This window comes from Osmia bicornis, chromosome 13, assembly GCF_907164935.1.
Source record: "Osmia bicornis bicornis chromosome 13, iOsmBic2.1, whole genome shotgun sequence".
NCBI lineage: Eukaryota > Metazoa > Arthropoda > Insecta > Hymenoptera > Megachilidae > Osmia > Osmia bicornis.
Window position 1 is genome coordinate 68,023 of NC_060228.1, and position 18,559 is coordinate 86,581.

General features: G+C 46.9%; 3 protein-coding genes across 3 annotated transcripts; all 3 read right to left on the reverse strand.

Moving 5' to 3' along the window:
• Window positions 1-4,926: 4,926 nt before the first annotated feature.
• LOC123988409 lies at window positions 4,927-7,416 on the reverse strand. Its single transcript, XM_046288429.1, has 2 exons — window positions 7,114-7,416; window positions 4,927-6,236 (listed from the first exon to the last, which is right to left on the reverse strand). The coding sequence occupies exons 1-2, from the start codon at window positions 7,244-7,246 to the stop codon at window positions 4,927-4,929; spliced, it is 1,443 nt and encodes a 480-aa protein (XP_046144385.1). The 5' UTR covers window positions 7,247-7,416.
• Window positions 7,417-7,753: 337 nt separating this feature from the next.
• On the reverse strand, window positions 7,754-9,666 carry LOC123988410. Its single transcript, XM_046288430.1, has 2 exons — window positions 7,952-9,666; window positions 7,754-7,901 (listed from the first exon to the last, which is right to left on the reverse strand). The coding sequence occupies exons 1-2, from the start codon at window positions 9,664-9,666 to the stop codon at window positions 7,754-7,756; spliced, it is 1,863 nt and encodes a 620-aa protein (XP_046144386.1).
• A 4,877-nt stretch (window positions 9,667-14,543) lies between these two features.
• Window positions 14,544-15,776, reverse strand: LOC114881663. The gene has a single exon (XM_029198507.2). The coding sequence runs from the start codon at window positions 15,774-15,776 to the stop codon at window positions 14,544-14,546; it is 1,233 nt and encodes a 410-aa protein (XP_029054340.2).
• Between the last annotated feature and the right edge of the window lie 2,783 nt (window positions 15,777-18,559).

An 18,559-nucleotide genomic window follows, 5' to 3' on the forward strand; every position in this document is an offset into this window, starting at 1 on the left:
AAATCTACTGATAGAATTCACACCCGGAGCGGACCTAGACGGCTTCAAGAGGAGAATAGACGGGAAACTAGGGCCGGATGTGGAGGTAGCCAGGCTACAACAAAAGGTAGACGTGGAGTTAAGGGGAATAGACCCCTCGGTGGAAAAAGAAGATGTACTAGAGGCAATCAGTAGGGATTTGGGTCATGAGGCCTCGGACTTAAGGATAAAGGTCCTACGTGTAGACCCGAGGAAAAATAAGATTGCGGTGGTCGAGGGCTCAGCACCGGACATGATAAAGCTGATTCGGAAGGGCAGGATAAAGATAGGTTGGACCATAGTTTTGGTGAAAGAGATTCCACGCCTACTCCGCTGTTTTCGATGCCATGAATTAGGGCATGTGGCAACAAACTGCAAGAGCAGTAAAGAAGGTGGGGGCTTTTGTAGGAAATGTGGGGAGACGGGATATCAGATGAGGGAATGGGTCAACGCTCCTATATGCAGGTTATGTGTAGCTGACAAACTGCCGGAAGAAATGGTGTGCCATGTAGCAGCATCAGCGAGGTGCCGCAAATATAAGGAGGCCTTAAAAGTCAAAAGGCAAAATTAGAATACTACAGATAAATATGAACCACTGCAGAACTGCCCATGATGTGCTGTTTATGACTGCGGATAAATATGAAGTCGACCTTGTGGTAGTGTCGGAACCATACCGGGTCCCAGAAAATTGGTTTGTGGACAACACAGGTAGAGCGGCAATTCTGGTAACAAACAAGGGAATAACCTCGGGAAGAAACATCTCCCTAATTAAAAGTGGGGGCGGCTTTGTTATCGTTAAATACAACAATATATATGTAGTTTGTTAGCGTCAGCACGTGTGCAAGGGTTGACACGTGGCAGGGTCAATTCATTTGGGGCTTTGACCTGCTTTTCAAGGATTTCTCAGGATTCTTTAGGCTATCGATACCTTGAGCCATATGTCTGTCATCGGACTTGGGCCGATGGTAGTTGGTACTCGAGGTGCGACGAATTCTAAGAGTCGCGGATGTTTTGTTTATGGAAAGGCGATAGAGAGTTCGATCGCCGATCCTCGAAGGAACGCGCGTGTGGCCGATGACCCGAAGTCATGGTGCCGCATGGCACGTAGAAAAGATAAGGATTTTCTAGAAGGATCTGGAGTGGGGAAGATTTTAGATCTTCTGGTAAGAGGACCATGAGGAACGGCATGGTACTTGCCCCAGAACCTCGGATAAAGATTAATCGATCGCGCAGTAGAAGTCGATATTAACAAGTTAGTGTGTATGCATCACCTAACGGCCCTGAACAGGAGTATGAGGAACTGTTGGACGCGCTAGCTGTGGAGATGAGGACACTAAAAGGTGATACAGATGAGAAGATCATCATGGGTGATTTTAATGCAAAATCCCCCCTATGGGGTGCGGATACATGGTGCAGCAGGGGAAAAAAGCTGTTTGAGTTCTGTAGTACAGTAGAACTTTTCCCCGTAGTTACAAAGGGAGGAGCTACATGTGACCGTGGACGAGGCACAAAAATAGACATCATGTCATGTAATAGAAGGGCACTACATGACCTGGCAGAATCTGTGGTTGTGGAGGATTACTCGGCGTCCGACCACAGGTATGTATTGCACACTTTTCAGCCGGCGCAGTTGAAGGGTATAAGAGCCTCATCGTTCGAGCTGGAGAAAGGCAAGCTCGATGAAGACGGCTTCGTTGAAGCCTTTTTAAAGAAATTTAGGGACGAAACCTTTGATAAACGACCGCGTACAAACACCACACTGGAAGTGGACAGGTTCATTGAAGAGGTGAGTGGGCTAGTAAATAGGTTCACCAGGTACGGAGGTCTGAAGAGCAATCGTACGCCTGTACCATGGTGGAATAAAGAGATAGAGGAGAAAAGAAAACTAACTCAGAAAGCTAGGAGGAAGCTCACGAGGGATAGGGCTGGGAGGAACCACGTAGCTATAGAGGAGGCAACAAGGGAATACAAGAAGTGCAAGATGGACCTCAATACGGAAATCAGGAAGGCGAAGAGGAACAGTTGGGCAAATCTTTTGCAGGAGGTTGATAGAGACATATGGGGCAGGCCATATAAAGTAATTATGAGGACAGTTAAGGACAAAAGAGCCAAGCCAGACGTTTTATCCACAGGGAAGGTGGATGAAGTGGTAAACAAACTGTTTATTCTAAGGTCAAGTCTGGAGGATAGAACAAGTGATGCAGGAGATAGCACCATGGAAGAGGCGCATAAGGGGAGCCAGGATCAAGGTGAACCCGTACCGTCTGCATATCACAGGTATATCGCGCAGGAAGATGTCGTCAGGATAGCGAAAAAAATGTCGGCAAAGAAAGCACCGGGACCGGACGGTATTACGTCTGCAGCTGCTAAAAAGATAGGTCTAAATGCGCCTAGATGGTTAGCATATATTTTTAATATATGTTACAGAAGCGGGTACTGGCCTATCGCGTGGAAAACCGGTAGACTGGTACTGCTACCAAAAGGGAAAGCGAAAAATCCCTCGGAAAAGGCTTACAGACCGCTGATGATTATCTCCTGTTTAGCGAAGATATTCGAACATGCAGTTAAAGACAAATTGTTGCTGGCACTAAAAGACAATGATTTTGCCCCAAACCAGTTCGGTTTCCGTAAGGGGAGGTCCACCTTGGACGCAATGAAACTGGTTATGGAGCATTGCCAGAAGGCAAGGAAATTCGGAAGACATTGCCTTCTCGTCTTACTAGATGTGAAAAATGCCTTTAACACGGTCAGGTGGGACAGTATCATACGGAATTTGAGAGAAAGAGGTTTCCCACCGGAATTAATAAACATTGTGAGAAGCTATTTACAGGACCGCTGGATCATCTACAATGAGAAAGACCGTGAGAAGAAATATCAGGTATTCGGAGGTGTACCACAGGGTTCCGTGATAGGCCCTTTACTGTGGAACGTGGTATATGACGAGCTCCTGAGGATGAAGACGAGGAGTAATGTGCACCTGATAGGATATGCAGATGATATAGGGGTTGTAGTGATAGACCATAATTTAAAGGAAATGAAAAGGGTTGTGGAACGGACAATAAGGGATATGGCAACCGGGTACGAAAATGTGGGACTAAGTCTTGCACAACAGAAAACAGAGGCCATTATTCTGACCGGCAGAAAGGTGGCAGGGGGACTGAAGTTTAAGTGCGGGCAAGCGGACATTAAGACGACAAGGGAGGCTAAATACCTCGGTGTCACGCTGGAGATGAACATAGCGTTCAAAAAACACATAATCACGGTGTGTAATAAAGCACTTAAATACGCAAACTCGCTGGCGTTACTGATGCCGAACATGCAGGGTGCGGGGTATACGGCCAGAAAACTGTATTATAGGGTCATTGAGTCTGTGATCCTATACGCAGCGCCGATATGGGCAATAGGGTTAAAATTTAAAGGGAACGTAAATATTTTAACAAGTGTACAGAGAACGGCGTTACTGAGGGTAGCGCACGCGTATAGATCTGTATCAGCGGATGCATTATGTGTGCTGACAGGTCAGGTACCATTAGACCTGGTTGCTAAAGAAAGAGAATACCTGTACGACAAGAAAGAAAGTAGGGGAAATGAGGATGAAGATAAGATACTAGGGGACAGACTCAAAACAGAGGCCAAGGCTCTTACCATGGACGCCTGGCAGGAAAGATGGGACAGCTCAGAAAAAGGTACATAGGTGGACGTACGAGCTGATTCCAAAAATTGCAGATTGGATTACGTGGGGCCCGAGTACCCTAAGTTTCCATCTAACGCAGGTTCTAACAGGGCATGGATGCTTTGAAGCATACTTAAATAAGATCAAAAAGAGGGAGTCGGCAAATTTCTATTTTTGCCCAGGAATTATTGACGACACTACGCACTTCCTGTTTGAGTGCGACAGGTGGGCGTCGGATAGGGGAGAACTGAATGCCACCCTACAGGAAGAGTTCTGCAAGGAAAACTTTATGAAACTCCTGCAGACAGAAGAAACCAGAAGCATGGTAATAGGTTATGTTACGAAGGCTTTAAAAGAAAAAGAAGAAATGGAGAGAATGAGGCAAAGAGCAACAATAACAACAGGAAATAGAACGTAGACAACAGAAAAGGAGAAAAGAGAATAAGAAAAATAAGAAGAGAATAATTGTACGAAATGGTGGATGTGCACTTTAGACTATTGAGTGTACCTCTTATGACTGTTTATTGTAAATTTTTACTTTATTTTAACCTACTTTAACATAGTAGTTACGGAGTTTTATTTATTTATTTATTTATTGACATAAGTTATTTTATTTTATCTGTGTTTTGAAGCTCCGAATTTTCCGTCGAAACGGTCGAGGAATTGAGACGAGCTTCCGAAAAACGCTGCTCGTTGGAGCGTGAAAAAAAACTTCGACGCGATCGCGGATCGGTATTTAATCCGTTTTTCGGGGAATCCCTTTAAACGATGCACAGAAGGATCGTAGACGTTTTAATCTACAACGGAATTCGATGAAGAAGCGTTTCGTAATAAGCCCGTGTTTACTTTTGTCACAATGCCGACTAAGAGAGAGAGCGAGGATTCTCGGAGTCGATATATTTATATCTTTCGCCGTCTCGCCTCGCCCCCCTACAGGTGCCGAGCTACTCGATCCACCCGGGGGAACCTGTGAGGGGAAGGACGAGTGGCGGGGAACCGCGAACCTCGCTCGCCCGTCGGATATGATTTATTTTATAAACGATAAATAGTAGATACAAACAAATATGTACAGTTAATAGAATAAAATAATTAGTTTTAGTATAATGTAAATTTAAACAACAATAATGTAGAAGAAAATATAATTAATAAACGAGCAAATCTCAAACATGCCGCCCGCCTCGTTGTCGGAACGGCAACGACGTGACCGTTTCCAAGGATCGGCGGTTGCTACTGCGTCACTGCTCGTCTGCCGGTAGAGTGCCGCCGCCCGCCGTGACAGACGTATCATGAGACGTCTTCTTAGCCGTAGCGTTGTCCGTATCGTTCGGCGACACGAGTGGAATCAACCGTGTGATTGCACGTGTGGTCAGTTTGCTAGCAGTCTGGACGGTCGCCACACGTGTTAGGCCATCTTTTCCCTCGTGGACCTTCACGACGCGCGCCATCGGCCATTTAGTTGGTGGTGTCGAGTCCTCCTTTAGCAAGACGAGGGTTCCGAGTTGGAGGTTAGGAAGCGCCTTCCGCCACTTCGGAAGATGTTGCAGTTGGCCCAGATATTCTTTACTCCACCTACGCCAAAAATGTTCAATTAATTTTTGTACGAGGGCCCACCTTTTGTGTCCTCCGTCGAAATTTAAATTTTCCGGTGATTCCGGAATCGCCGACAGTGAGTGACCCGTAATGAGGTGATTCGGTGTTAGTGCGGAGAAGTCTTTGGGGTCGTCCGTGAGTGGTGATAACGGTCGTGAATTTAAACACGCTTCCACCTGGCACAATAATGTTGTCAGTTCTTCGAAGGTCAGCCTGTGACCCTCTACTGACCGAAGAAGATGCCTCTTCGCGGATTTCACCGCCGCCTCCCACAGGCCGCCAAAGTGAGGTGAGTAGGGTGGAATAAATTCCCAATTTGTTCCTTCGTTGGCGATTAGCTCAGCAACCTCCCTGTAAAATTCAGAAGCTCGTTTGAACATAGATTTCAACTGCGCATCTGCACCCCGAAAATTCGTCGCGTTGTCGCTCAAGAGGTGAGCACAGCGTCCTCGCCTCGCGACGAACCGTCGGAAGGCCGCGATAAACGCGGACGCAGACAGGTCGGACACTGGCTCCAGGTGGACAGCTTTGGTGCAGAGGCAGACGAACACGGCGATGTAGCCCTTGACCGTCTTCTGGCCGCGACCCTTTGACATGCAGAGGGTGATTGGGCCAGCATAGTCGACCCCACTGCGAAGGAAGGCCCTGGCAGGCTGGACTCGTGAAGCAGGTAAGGAGCCCATTTGCTGCGTACCCGTGTTACCTTGGAATCTTACACAGCGTACGCAATTTCTTAGGATGCGTTTGAGGAGAGTGCGGTCCTGCGGAATCCAGTACGTTTGACGGACGAAGCTTTGTGTCGACGTGAGGCCACCATGAAGAGTCTGAGCGTGTGCTGCCCGAACAATTAGCTCAGCCAAATTAGACCGACGGTGAACGAGGATTGGATGCCGTTGATCGTAGGTGAGCGATGCATGATCCAATCTTCCACCCACACGAATGATCCCGCAGTCATCTAAAACAGGCCGTAAGGCTAATACATTGGATTTACTTTTAATCGGTTTACCTGTTTTTAGATTGTGTAGTTCTTCGGAAAAATATTCCGATTGGCTCAGTCGGAGAATACATCTTCGAGCCTCATCGAGTTCCGTGGAAGTCAGGAAACCCGTTCGCCTGCTGTCGTTGCCCCGAGTGTTCCACACGAAGCGTCTCAGGTAAGCTGTAATGCGTACTAGCTTTGTCAACGACGAAAATCGGCATAGTAAGTCGTTTTCAGATTCTGACTGTTCGGCTGCGATGGTGTGGACGGTAGATCGTTGCTCCGAGAGTGAATCGTCCTGAGAACGAATGGAGGACGGCCAATCACTGGGGGGCATCTGAAGCCACGAAGGGCCATGCCACCAGCGCTCATCTTCCTTCAGAGCCTGTACGGTAACTCCCCTGGTTGCTAAATCCGCCGGATTATCGCCGCTGCGAAGATGACGCCAATCCACGTCTGGGAGTAACGTTTGAATTTCCGCCACGCGGTGTGCGACGAAGGGCTTCCACCTGGAAGCGTGCGATTGGACCCAGGATAGTACCACCGATGCATCCGTCCACGCATATAAGGTGGCTCGTAGAGGAAGTATGCCGTCCCGAACCGCCACCATGAGTCGAGCCAGTAGCAGAGCTCCGCATAATTCCAAGCGCGGAATACTGCAGAGTTTGATTGGAGCGAGCTTCGTTTTTGCGATGAGGAGATGCACGTTCGCCATGGTGGAGGTACTTGGTAAGCGTACATAGACTGCAGCGGCGTATGCTCGTTCGGAGGCGTCGCAAAAGCCATGCAGCTCGATGTGATCGTGCATCGCATCCCTGTAACTAACCCAACGTGGTAATGAGATAGTCTTTACCTCTTCCAGATCTTGACGAAACTGAAGCCACGACTCCTCCAGGCGGACTGAAAGCGGTTCGTCCCAATCTGCTCCTGACAACCAAAGATCTTGCAGTAGTGTTTTGGCGCGTATGAGTACTGGTGAGGCCCATCCAAGCGGATCGAAGAGTCGAGCAGTGTAAGAAAGGACGAGTCGTTTCGTCCAAGTTCGGATGGTTGACGGTTGGTCCGATTTGGCCGAGGTAACAGTAAGCGTGTCTGCCACCGCATTCCAAGTCAGTCCTAGCGTCTCCGCGTCGTTGCTCGCCTGCAGGAATTTGTGGTCTCTTTCACTAGGTTCCCCTTGGGACGTGTAGTTCAGCGTCCACTTATCAAGAGGGAACCCGCCCGCCATGAGGATGCCGATTAGCTGCTGTCGAGACTCCTCAGCCTTGGCAGGATCGTCGGCTCCAGCCAACAGGTCGTCCACGTAGGAATTTCGACGCAAGATGGCTGCGCCCAAAGGAAATCGTTGTTCCTCATCGTCTGCCAGCTGTTGTAGAACTCGTAGAGCAAGGTAAGGGGCTGAAGTTGTCCCGTAGGTGACCGTGGTTAAACGAAAGTCGCGGACTTCGTTTCCAGCTTCGTCTCTCCACAGTATGCGCTGCCAATCTCGATCGTCAGGATGGACGGCTATCTGACGGAACATCTTTACTATGTCCGTAGAAAATACGCATCTCGGGAACCTCCACCGAGTGAGCACCAGCCAAAGGTCGGACTGCAGACGTGGTCCTGACGCAAGAGCCTGGTTCAGCGAAGGTCTGTTGCCTGAAACATAAGATCCGTCAAAGACAACTCGAATCCTTTTATTTCCTGACCCGGTGGTTTTCCAGACTGCATGGTGAGGCAGGTAGTTGGCGTTAGCGACATCATACTTGGAGGCTGGTTCCATGTGGCCCAGTCTCCGATACTCCTCCATGAAGCCCGCATAAGATGTTTGCAAAAAGGAGTCCTTCTCCCATCTTCGTTCGCCAGCCAGAAACCGTTGAAGAGCGGCACGTCGCGGTACTCCGATGTCTTCGGGTGTAGCCTTCAGAAATGGGAGCCGCACCACGTAACGACCTAGTTCATCACGTGAGTGCGTTTCCTTGAAATACTCCTCACAAGCTGTGTCTTGAGGGCTCCACGGAGACTTCGAAGGGACCTCCTCAAGCTCCCAAAATCTTTGCAGGTCGTTTCGGAGATCATCCAGGCCTCGGATGAGTTGCACCCGAGCCACCCCTGAAGCTGGATCGTCGGAGGTCGAAACCGGCCCCAAAGGGGACCATCCAAACGGCGTGCGGACCAGCGACGGAGTTCCAGGAGGGCCTACCTTATTTTCCAAGAAAAGGTACCCACAAACGTCAGCTCCAAGAAGTACGTCGACTCTACGTGGTAATCTAAACTCCGGATCGGCCAGCGGCAATCCCCGCATGTGAATCCATGGATGGTCCTCCACTGGATGAGACGGAGTTGGAGAGGTGACTTTCCTTGTCACCAACGCGTTAAGAGTGATGCGGAAGTCGCTGTCTGCGCAGGACGTAAGCTCGACGGAGACTTCGTGTTTGGCCATCCCGACGCTCTTCTCCTGATAACCGGTGAGTAACACCCTCACACTTTTCCGCTGTAGCTGGAGCGATTGCGCGACCTTCTCGCTAACAAATGACGACTCAGAGCCTGGATCTAAAAGAGCCCTGACGTCTAAAGTGCGACCCTCAGTCGACTCCAAGCGGACCCGCGCGGTTGCCAACAAAATCACCCGTTGAGATCGGACCGTATAAGCAGCACTCGTGCTCGGTGTAATTATATTTGCCTTGGATGACGATGGTTGATCTTCCCGAAAGGCATCGTGTAACGATGTGTGGTGATTGGCCTCGCAAACCAGGCAGCGAAAGTTTGACTTGCAGGCTGCAACTTCATGACCTGAATTTAGACATGCTGTACACACGCCTACCTTTTTTACCAGCGACAAACGGTCTTGCGGGTTCATTTTCTTCAACCTAGTGCAGTGGCCAAGAGTGTGTGAGCCAGCACACGACGGGCACGTTTTTGCTGTCTTAGGCTTGGCTGTTTCCTTGGCGTTCGTGGTCAATGTTACCCTTGTTCGAGTATTTGCAACGGGTGTCCGCTTGGAGCCTTCCTTGGACTGGAGGGGGGGCGTCGCCGCATTCGTACCTTGAGCAGAAATAATAGCGTGAGCACGATTTTCCAGAAAATCCACTAACGCCTCAAACGGGGGAAGCGTAGTGGGATCAACCAAGGAAGTTTCCCAAGCGAGTCTCGTGGTTTGATCCAGCTTTTCGGTGAGGAGGAACGAAAACCAGTCGTCCCACGACTCCACCGGTCGCTCCAAAGAGGCGAGTGCATTCCGTGACTGGCGGAATTCGTCGAGGATCCTTTTAATTTCCTGAGAGGACGCCTTTACTATGGGAGCACAGGTGAGGATGCGACGCATGTGTGAGGCCGCTAAGATCCTTTTATTACCGTAGCGACGCTCCAGGGACGCCCACGATGCCTCGTAATTACCGTCCGTCATCGGAGTGCAGGTAAGCATGTTTGCTGCGTCACCTGTAAGACTAGATTTAAGATAATGTAATTTTTGCACCTTACTTAACTTTTTCGAGCCGTGAATTAGAGCTCTGAATTGATCCCGATAACTTTCCCACTGTAGGAGATCCCCAGAAAACGTGGGCAGCGAGATCGTGGGTAAAGTCGGTTCGCCTGACGACGCTTTGCCGGAAGAATTCTCGTCTCCTGGCTTATTCCGGTCTGGGGCGAGTAGGGCAATCCTCTCCTCCAAGTCCACGACGTGCGAAAGGTAAGTACTTTCAATAGTGCTGAAAACGTCTTCCTTCAAGTAAGGCACTGATTTATCAGCTGCGCAAATAATAGATTTGTGAGTTGACGAAAAATCACGCCAATAAGTATCTAACAGCTGCCTCCGTTGCTGCAGCATAATTAGAGTAAGTTTTTCTTGCCCGATCTTCAGTGTATTCCTCATGAAACGCTCTATACGTCCGGCCAGGTCGTCTTGAGAGCGCAGTAGGTTTTCGAGTGACGTCGACATGATGAGTCACCCCGCAAAAACTGTTCTCTAACGACACGTAAGGACGTACACAGCACGCGCGTGAAAGGTCACAACTCGCGACCGTTGGCGGTTTGAAAATTCGGACCGTTTAACGGCGTGTACGTGATAAAGAATACGATTATTCTGATTAGACGCAAGAAAATCAAGTCAGCGTAACTCACAAGAAACTGTAGTCTTTAACCCTTTTTCCAGCAGTTCGGGAAGTCCAGCGGGCGATCGGCCACCGTTGGATCGTACTTCGATGCACTGAGGACGCAGTTCGCCAAGAGATCACTCAGATCACTGCACTCACGGCCGGAAAACAACGTACCGATTCGCGATGGTCAAAATCGAGGTGCCGGACAAAGATCCGGCTCGAAGGACCAATGTTTTGAAGCTCCGAATTTTCCGTCGAAACGGTCGAGGAATTGAGACGAGCTTCCGAAAAACGCTGCTCGTTGGAGCGTGAAAAAAAACTTCGACGCGATCGCGGATCGGTATTTAATCCGTTTTTCGGGGAATCCCTTTAAACGATGCACAGAAGGATCGTAGACGTTTTAATCTACAACGGAATTCGATGAAGAAGCGTTTCGTAATAAGCCCGTGTTTACTTTTGTCACAATGCCGACTAAGAGAGAGAGCGAGGATTCTCGGAGTCGATATATTTATATCTTTCGCCGTCTCGCCTCGCCCCCCTACAGATGCCGAGCTACTCGATCCACCCGGGGGAACCTGTGAGGGGAAGGACGAGTGGCGGGGAACCGCGAACCTCGCTCGCCCGTCGGATATGATTTATTTTATAAACGATAAATAGTAGATACAAACAAATATGTACAGTTAATAGAATAAAATAATTAGTTTTAGTATAATGTAAATTTAAACAACAATAATGTAGAAGAAAATATAATTAATAAACGAGCAAATCTCAAACAATCTGTTTTTACCAATGTGGAGACTTATATTTGATACTTTGGACGCAAGCTACTGCAAAGCTTTTTATACGTAACCAGACTGAGGGTTCCAACCCCCTGACATTTTTATATGAACTGACTAGGTGTTATGATACCTAAAGGATGGGGCAGTGGAGGTATAAACCACTCCAGTAGAGGTTGATTTATACATCGAAACAGCCGATATGTCGCCCCCCCCCCCCCCCAAGTAATGCTTGATTAGCGGTCCCGGGGGTGGGGTTCTGACCGGCACCAGGAGGGTGAAATCGAGGTGGGTTTTTTAGTGGGTAAGCTATGATTAGCAGTCCCACACTCCCGAGTGACCACCAACTCGGCGTGCGTAAAGCATTTTTCCCCCTCGTAAAAAAAAAAAGAGGTTTAGGTTAGGTTTAGGTTAGGTTTAGGTTAGGTTTAGGTTAGGTTTAGGTTAGGTTCAGGTTAGGTTTAGGTTAGGTTCAGGTTAGGTTTAGGTGATTCCCGCTCGACGCGTCGAGGAGAGCGGACGTGTTTCGTGATCGCTCCGTGGTTAGATTGGCAACGCGGTGGATAGCGGCTTAGTTATTCGCGTTTTTTGGTAAAATCATTTTTATTATGTGTTCAGAAGTGCTATTGTGTTGTTTTTTGATTAAATATTGTGTTAATTTATTGTTAAATATCGAAAACGTGATGTGCGTGTTACGCGGCATTTCGACGTCGTGTTTCCGTGGTTCGGGGTGTTAATTATAAACATTGGACATTATTTAAGGATAATTTTCGTTAATTGGGAACGATTCGCAGTGAAATTCCGCGTTTTTTGGGACATTTGGTGATTAATTTGGTTAATGAAAAGCATGCAAGAGCTGACAGGTTCTCAAGATGGCCGCCGTAGTTGAAGAAGGACAGACGGTTGCACGCGCGGCCAGGGCCTTGGATAGAAGAGGACAGACGATGTGAGATTAGGTCAACGGTTTGGTGACGTATTACTTTTATTCCTTTATTGCGTTTTTATTCATTTGTTTTACGTTTATTGCGACGGTTTATTAAGTGATTTATGTGAAAGTGTGTGAGGAATGTTTATGCACGATTCCCAAAAGGTCGCCTTTCGCAGCCTAACGAGAGCGGCAACGGCGGCCCTCGGAGAGTGCGAGGACAGGCCCGCCATAAATTTCCTCGAGGGCCTGATAGGGGTTTCCAAGATTTTCCGGGGAGAGGCAACTTGGCAGCAGGGAAAAGGGCAGTCCCGCTGCAACGTTCGAGCAGAGAACAGTTAGGACAGCTAGAGCAATACTCAATAAATATATTAAAAAGTCTAATCTGAGTAGGTTATTTTGTATATCCTTTCTACATATCAGAAGTGGGATAAATACACACGCGTAATTTTACACCTTCACGAATCAGTGCATTGTGTTGGCTGGAATACGTTGGAGTTGGTGAAAGTGTGTGTGGCTAACAATGGAGCGTGGTACTTCATCCAAGCATCGACCACGGGCTAGTTCATCGCGATCCCGGCGATCTCGATCTAGTCGATCTCGATCTAGTCGATCACGATCTGGACGATCTCGAGATGGTCAATCAAGAACGCGAAGGGGCCACGAGTCTAGGAGGGAACAATCCAGCAGTCGGATTCGCTATAGTCCAAGTTCTTCTTCGGTGGATCAGCGTAGTACGGAACGAGGTCACCGAGAGAGCAGAGATACCGATATCGCTCGATTGGCGGAAGTGCTGAGCGGAATCGTCAATTCCAGTACACGGAAGACCAGTCACCATTTTTTGAATGAGAAATTCCTGCCAGAATTTGATCCAGCAACGAAAAACCTGTCTGCTTCGGAATGGATCGAGAAAATTAATGATTGTGGTGTGGTGTACGAATGGGATGACAAGGTAAAGTTATACTTATCGGGTTGTAAATTGAGGGGTAATGCGAAATTATGGTATGACGGGCTGACGCATTCCTTTTTGAATTGGGACGTATTTTCTCATGCGCTAATTATGCAATTCCCTGAGGAAGGGAGTTTTGGGAGGTTATTTAATGATGCAGCTGCTTATAAGAGTAAACCCGGTCAGAATCTCCAGGAATATTGCTTCACTAAGGTGGAAAAAATTAACAAATTAAAGTTAGATATTCCGGCAAATCAAATAGTTGATCTTATTGCACATGATATTCATGACGAGGCCATTCGGGCGGCAATATTAACGGCTAAATTGAGTACGGTCGCGGAACTGAATCAGATGTTGAGTATTTTTCCAACATCTGGCAAAAGTAAAGATATTAAGGAAGGAAGAGAACCGAAGGACCTGAACGGGCCAAAAAGTTGGCACGAAGCTGAAGAAACCCCGAAGGTTACCGTATTCATCTCGAATGTTCTAACGCGATTATCGTGATACCAGAATGTGCGCTGGTATTTCCGGTCTTGAGGGTGAATTAAGATTTGCCGGTACATCTTTTCGATGTCGCCAGTGAGCACGTACGTGTGGGTGCGAAATCTCAGCAAGTGTTCAAAAAGCTTGTCCTGTATCGTAGGACCGATCATGAGCTTATCGTTTAATGATAAATTCTTATCAGTCTTGGCTGACGCATCGAAAACAACGCGAACCTTCGTGGTTGCGCTCGTTGTCTTTATTACGGCGTGGTGAGGCATATAATAACCGGTCATTGATTCGTCGTCGGCCAAAGACATGTGGCCAAGAGTGATATACTCTTGCATCACTTTTTCGTATTCCGTTTTGAGCGCGACATTTGATTTTCATTTTCTTTGAAGCGCGTTAAATCGACGCAACGCGTTTCGTCGTGAGTCGCCAAAGTTTTTATCGCCGGCGCGAAAAGGTAATCGTACGACATATCGTCCGGACGCTTCGCGTGTCGTGTTTTCGCGGTAATGTGTTTCGCACAATGTCTCTTCCGATAATATCGAGGTTTCCCGGTCAATGTTAGTAAGCCAGAATTTTGCGATCTGCGTTTTCAATTCGGATAAAGTACAAGCAACGACTCGTTTATCCGCATTATCTATCGCCCCGCCAACTACTCGCTGTACGCGATACGTGAAACTCAGGATCTGCGAGACGTAAATTAGAAGGAATCGTAATTAATTCACGCGGAAACAACTCATCCGGCACGGAATCCGCAATTTGCGGAACGGTCAGGCACGTTATGGTTTTATGAAATTCGCCGTGAATTGAATAAAATGTTATCTCTACAAAACTCCTTGACATCGTAGTCATTCCGTTGATCGCATTAATCGGAATTGAACATGGTTGCCTTGGAAGGTTTAATTGTCGCGCGAGTGGTTCTGTTATAAAATGTGTCGTCGCACAAGTGTCGAGTAGCGCACGAACCCTTGTGATTATTCCGTCGGTGGTTCGAATACGGACTACCGCGCTCATTATTAACTGTGATCGGGGAACGTGACCAACGGTAGACAATACGGTACCTGATTGTCACAGGGAAACCTTCGAATCGGTCGCTTCGTTCTCTGACTTCTGTTGAGACGTGGACGGTACGGCGGGTGAATTTTGCGTCGCGGTATAATGAAGAAGCGAATTATGAAAACGCTTGCACTGTCTACAAAGCGGCGCCTTACATGGTCCGGCATGAGAGCGAAGGCAGTTTCGGCATAGCCCTTTACTTTTTACGGTCTCCCAACGCTGTGACGTAGTCAATTTTTCGAAAGCCGGGCATTTATAAACTGAATGAGCTTTTTTGCAATATGTGCAAGCAAACGGAGTAGCGGTAACGAGCGTGCGCGCGCTGGATTCGGATTTACGAGTTTTCGTGGCGCGCGAATCCCGATCGGCCCGTCGTTTACTTCCGGTCTGCGTTTCGGCTTTTTCGCGACAGCCGGCCTGTTCAAGCGTACGCATACGAGACACGGTTTCGTTGATGAATTTGTAGAATTGATCTACAGTGGGAAGAACATCTAAATTCAGCGATTCTTCCCATTTTTCCCGGACGTCGTGGGGCAACGCTCTTTCTAATATACTGATTATTACCGTATTATCGGGAGTCACGTCTAGTAATTTTAACATAAGCAAATGTTGACGAACGTCGTCAATTAACTTCGAGAGCCCGTTCGGTGTAGCCTTGGTCAAAACCTTTGTATCCAGAATCGCATACATGTGTTTGGTGACCAGTGTACGTCGCTTTTCGTATGTATCAACTAACATCTGCCACGCGTTTTTATAGTTTTCCTCGCTCGCGCTAAAGAGCGAAATTTTGGTTAACGCTTCACCTTTGAGAGACGACTTTAAGTATAAAAATTTCTCTAAATCGGCAAGATCCGTACGCGCGTCGATCATGGTCGTAAACGTGTTTTTATAAGAAAGCCAGTCGTCTGTATCTCCGTGGAATTTCGGCAATTCTGCTACCGGCAATTTCATCACACGCCGCCCTTCTATTTGAGTCGTGTTTAATCCCGTGACATTACCGATCGTATCGTTAGCTCGCGCTGCCGACGTACTGGCGACTTCCAATCCTTCAATTTTCCCCGCGCACTCGTAATATCGGTTTTGAATTTCTAAGAGTTCATCTAGCCGGTCGTTATCGGGATCAATAATCGTGAGTTCGTCATGCAACTCCTCGTATTCCGTTAATATTTGGGTCACCCGATTCAGTCGCCTTTTAAGAGTCAATACATCGTATTGATTCGACGCGACGCAGTTGACAAGCTGCATAACCTGTATCTTGAGCGTTGTTCGCCTTTGATTAATCAGTTTAATTCTATTCATCGCGAGCAATCGGATGAATCCAACGTCCGCAATAAAACCGAACTAAAAAACGGTAGATTAACGTAGACGCGACACCTGGTCATTCGGAACGACGCGTAATCCGATTTATATTAAATTATACGTAACAAGCGAACACACTTATGAACTATATTATAAGACCACTTAACTGGTAATAATGGACACCGTCAGCAGTTGTCAGCGGCTGGGCGAGAGATTCTCCAGGAGACGATGGTGATGGTACTCGTTGGACACCTTGAGAATTGTTCTCGTCCGCACTCGATACGTACAATTCAGCACTGTTGTGTCTATTTATCACTGCACGTATGAATACCAAATACAAAATACTTTGATCACGGATCAAAAAATTCTAAACTTGTTCTGCGTCGTGTTTCCAAGTCGACAGTTAGGTCAGGAATGGGCCTCGCTGGCCGCTCATGGCCCTTCTTTCGAAGGACCCACCCCCACCAAGGGGAAGCGCTCTGACTTCGTGGAATCTTCCCACGAGAAGGAAAACGCCTTGACTTCGTGGAAATTTCCCACGAAAGGAAAACGCCTTGATGTTTTGCACATGGCCCGTTTCGGCCGTTGCGTTCACGCTGAACTTTTTAATTTTCGAGTGCACTTCCACCGGTTTACCGCTCATTCCTCACAGGAGGCACCAAAAAATGTATCGTCGAAATCTCTCCAACATGGAGAGATCCCGTGTTTCAAAAATAGGAAATAATATGTGTGAGGAGGAGGGTATTTTAATAAATGAATTTAGACGATTTTGAGCCTAAATATTAATAATCGTTTATTGGCTCTACATGCTTATGGGGAAAAAGCCCGTCGGCATAAAAAACCCCTTGTTTTCTTAATATTACGTTTGATTATACTAATGACCGGTGGAAATGCGTGCAATAAATGTCATTGCGATCGATTATAATACCTGACCATGTAAGCGAATACGGGTCCGGGTGGTTACATGTAGTACCCAACCCGGCAGGTCGACAGCTTACATGATATCAGGTGATAATGTAAATTAGAGAGGTACATGCTTAACCAACTCTACGGGTCGTCATTACGACCATAATATACGTTATTATCAGAATTCTTTAAACTTGCACTCGTGGACGAACCATGTCGTCGATCGCGATCCGAACTGTCGCACGCTTCTTTTTAGACTGCCTAATAAGTGTCAATCGCCCGAGAATCTACGCATTAAAAAAAAGTCAACGAAGAGCTAATTTCCGTTCTCACTTGCTCTCTAACTTATCGGGAATGGCGATGACAGACCGTTGGATAATTTACGACTTGGCCGTGCTTACGTTAGGACCGATCCTAGCGAGAACTAAACAAAGACCCTGCCTCGGTTCGTATTTCGAGGCATAGGCTGTTCATGGTGGTCTACGCACCGAGCCACTTGAAGTCATAAACCACCTTCGGTCTTGACACAAAATAAAACGTCGAGGGCCGAACAGCGTCGATGACGTATATTTGTCGCTTACGGCACAATCAGGAGCGTAGCACCTATCGAGATGCCCTTTCCGCGGAAAATCATTTTGTACTATCCCGAAACAGAATTAATATATATGTAATTATAGTAATTATGATTAATTTTTATTATAATTCAAACGTACTAACAATACATCATTTATTAGGTTTCCAGCCATTCTCGAGCGTTGTGGAGATAATATAAATTTTAATGCGGAAAATAACCGCTCCATGGTAACCTGTGTGGGTGGTATCGCCAAAACTACCTCTGCTAATTTATACAATTGGGATGTTTTTTTGCTATTCCAATAGGATAAAATATTGCTGGTCGATTTTAGTCTAGGTTCTTTTAAAAACTCGCCTAATTTATTTTCGATAGTACAATGCAGAACTCTATTTTGACCACGGAGAGCCCCTGTATTTTTTAATAAAATTTCAAATTCATCTTCGTATGATGTGCCTGATGTATTTTCATTTACATAATTATTTTCTTGTCTTGATGACTCTCCCATCTCTGTACATATTCGTTCAATTCTTCTATAAGTATTTATTAAACAAATTTTTCCCTCTTCAATTTGTTTATCTGTTAAAATAACATTATATCTGGGATCCATGTATATTGCAGCAGAAAGGGTGTCGCTGTCAAACAACACAGATCGTCGTTTTTCTATATGAATTCGTTTGCGAGATTAGTGTTTTTCTTTCTTATTTCAATAATGCATCGCTCAAAAATTGCATATGAATCAACAACTAATAGTTCTTCTATTTGCAATCGTTTCGTTGGAATTCGTGTCGGTTTTAATATATGTGTTACGTCCGGTTATCAGTTATCGTACGTCATATATTTCTGTCCACCATTTATATGATCGCAAAGTAAGAAGCAAGCTGTAGAGGGGAATCCCACACGATATTAAAAATGTCCCTAGACCTAGTGAGCTGCGCGAGTTAAGGGGGTAGACACGGCACGTGACCTCTCCGATTCGGGACGTCGGTATTACTGCAGTTTTTTCGTTGGGCCTGGTGGAGCCACTTGCGTGGTCTGTTACGAACTTGAAAGGTTTAATTCTCAGCTAACGTGCGCGCAACACGATCTAGGAAGGCAACAGCGCCTCAAGTATTTTTACAAACACATTCAAACGCTCATCTCGCCAGAAGCATAGCGACGATTCGCCTGAAGAACGAAAGCGAAACATTAGCGCGTGGTTAGAGTGAGATGTAGGGTGATCATGCTATCCTTCTTTCAACCTAAATGATAG

Excerpts from the sequence above, each read along its gene's own strand:
- LOC123988409 (XM_046288429.1), bottom strand. The coding sequence starts at position 7,246 with ATGGGCCTCACCAGTACTCATACGCGCCAAAACACTACTGCAAGATCT. Across the intron at positions 6,237-7,113 it reads TTCGTCAAGATCTGGAAGAG|ATGACTGCGGGATCATTCGT; the intron begins GTAAAGACTATC and ends GGCCTGTTTTAG.
- LOC123988410 (XM_046288430.1), bottom strand. The coding sequence starts at position 9,666 with ATGCTTACCTGCACTCCGATGACGGACGGTAATTACGAGGCATCGTGG. Across the intron at positions 7,902-7,951 it reads GCAGTCTGGAAAACCACCGG|GCAACAGACCTTCGCTGAAC; the intron begins GTCAGGAAATAA and ends CTTATGTTTCAG.
- LOC114881663 (XM_029198507.2), bottom strand. The coding sequence starts at position 15,776 with ATGCAGCTTGTCAACTGCGTCGCGTCGAATCAATACGATGTATTGACT.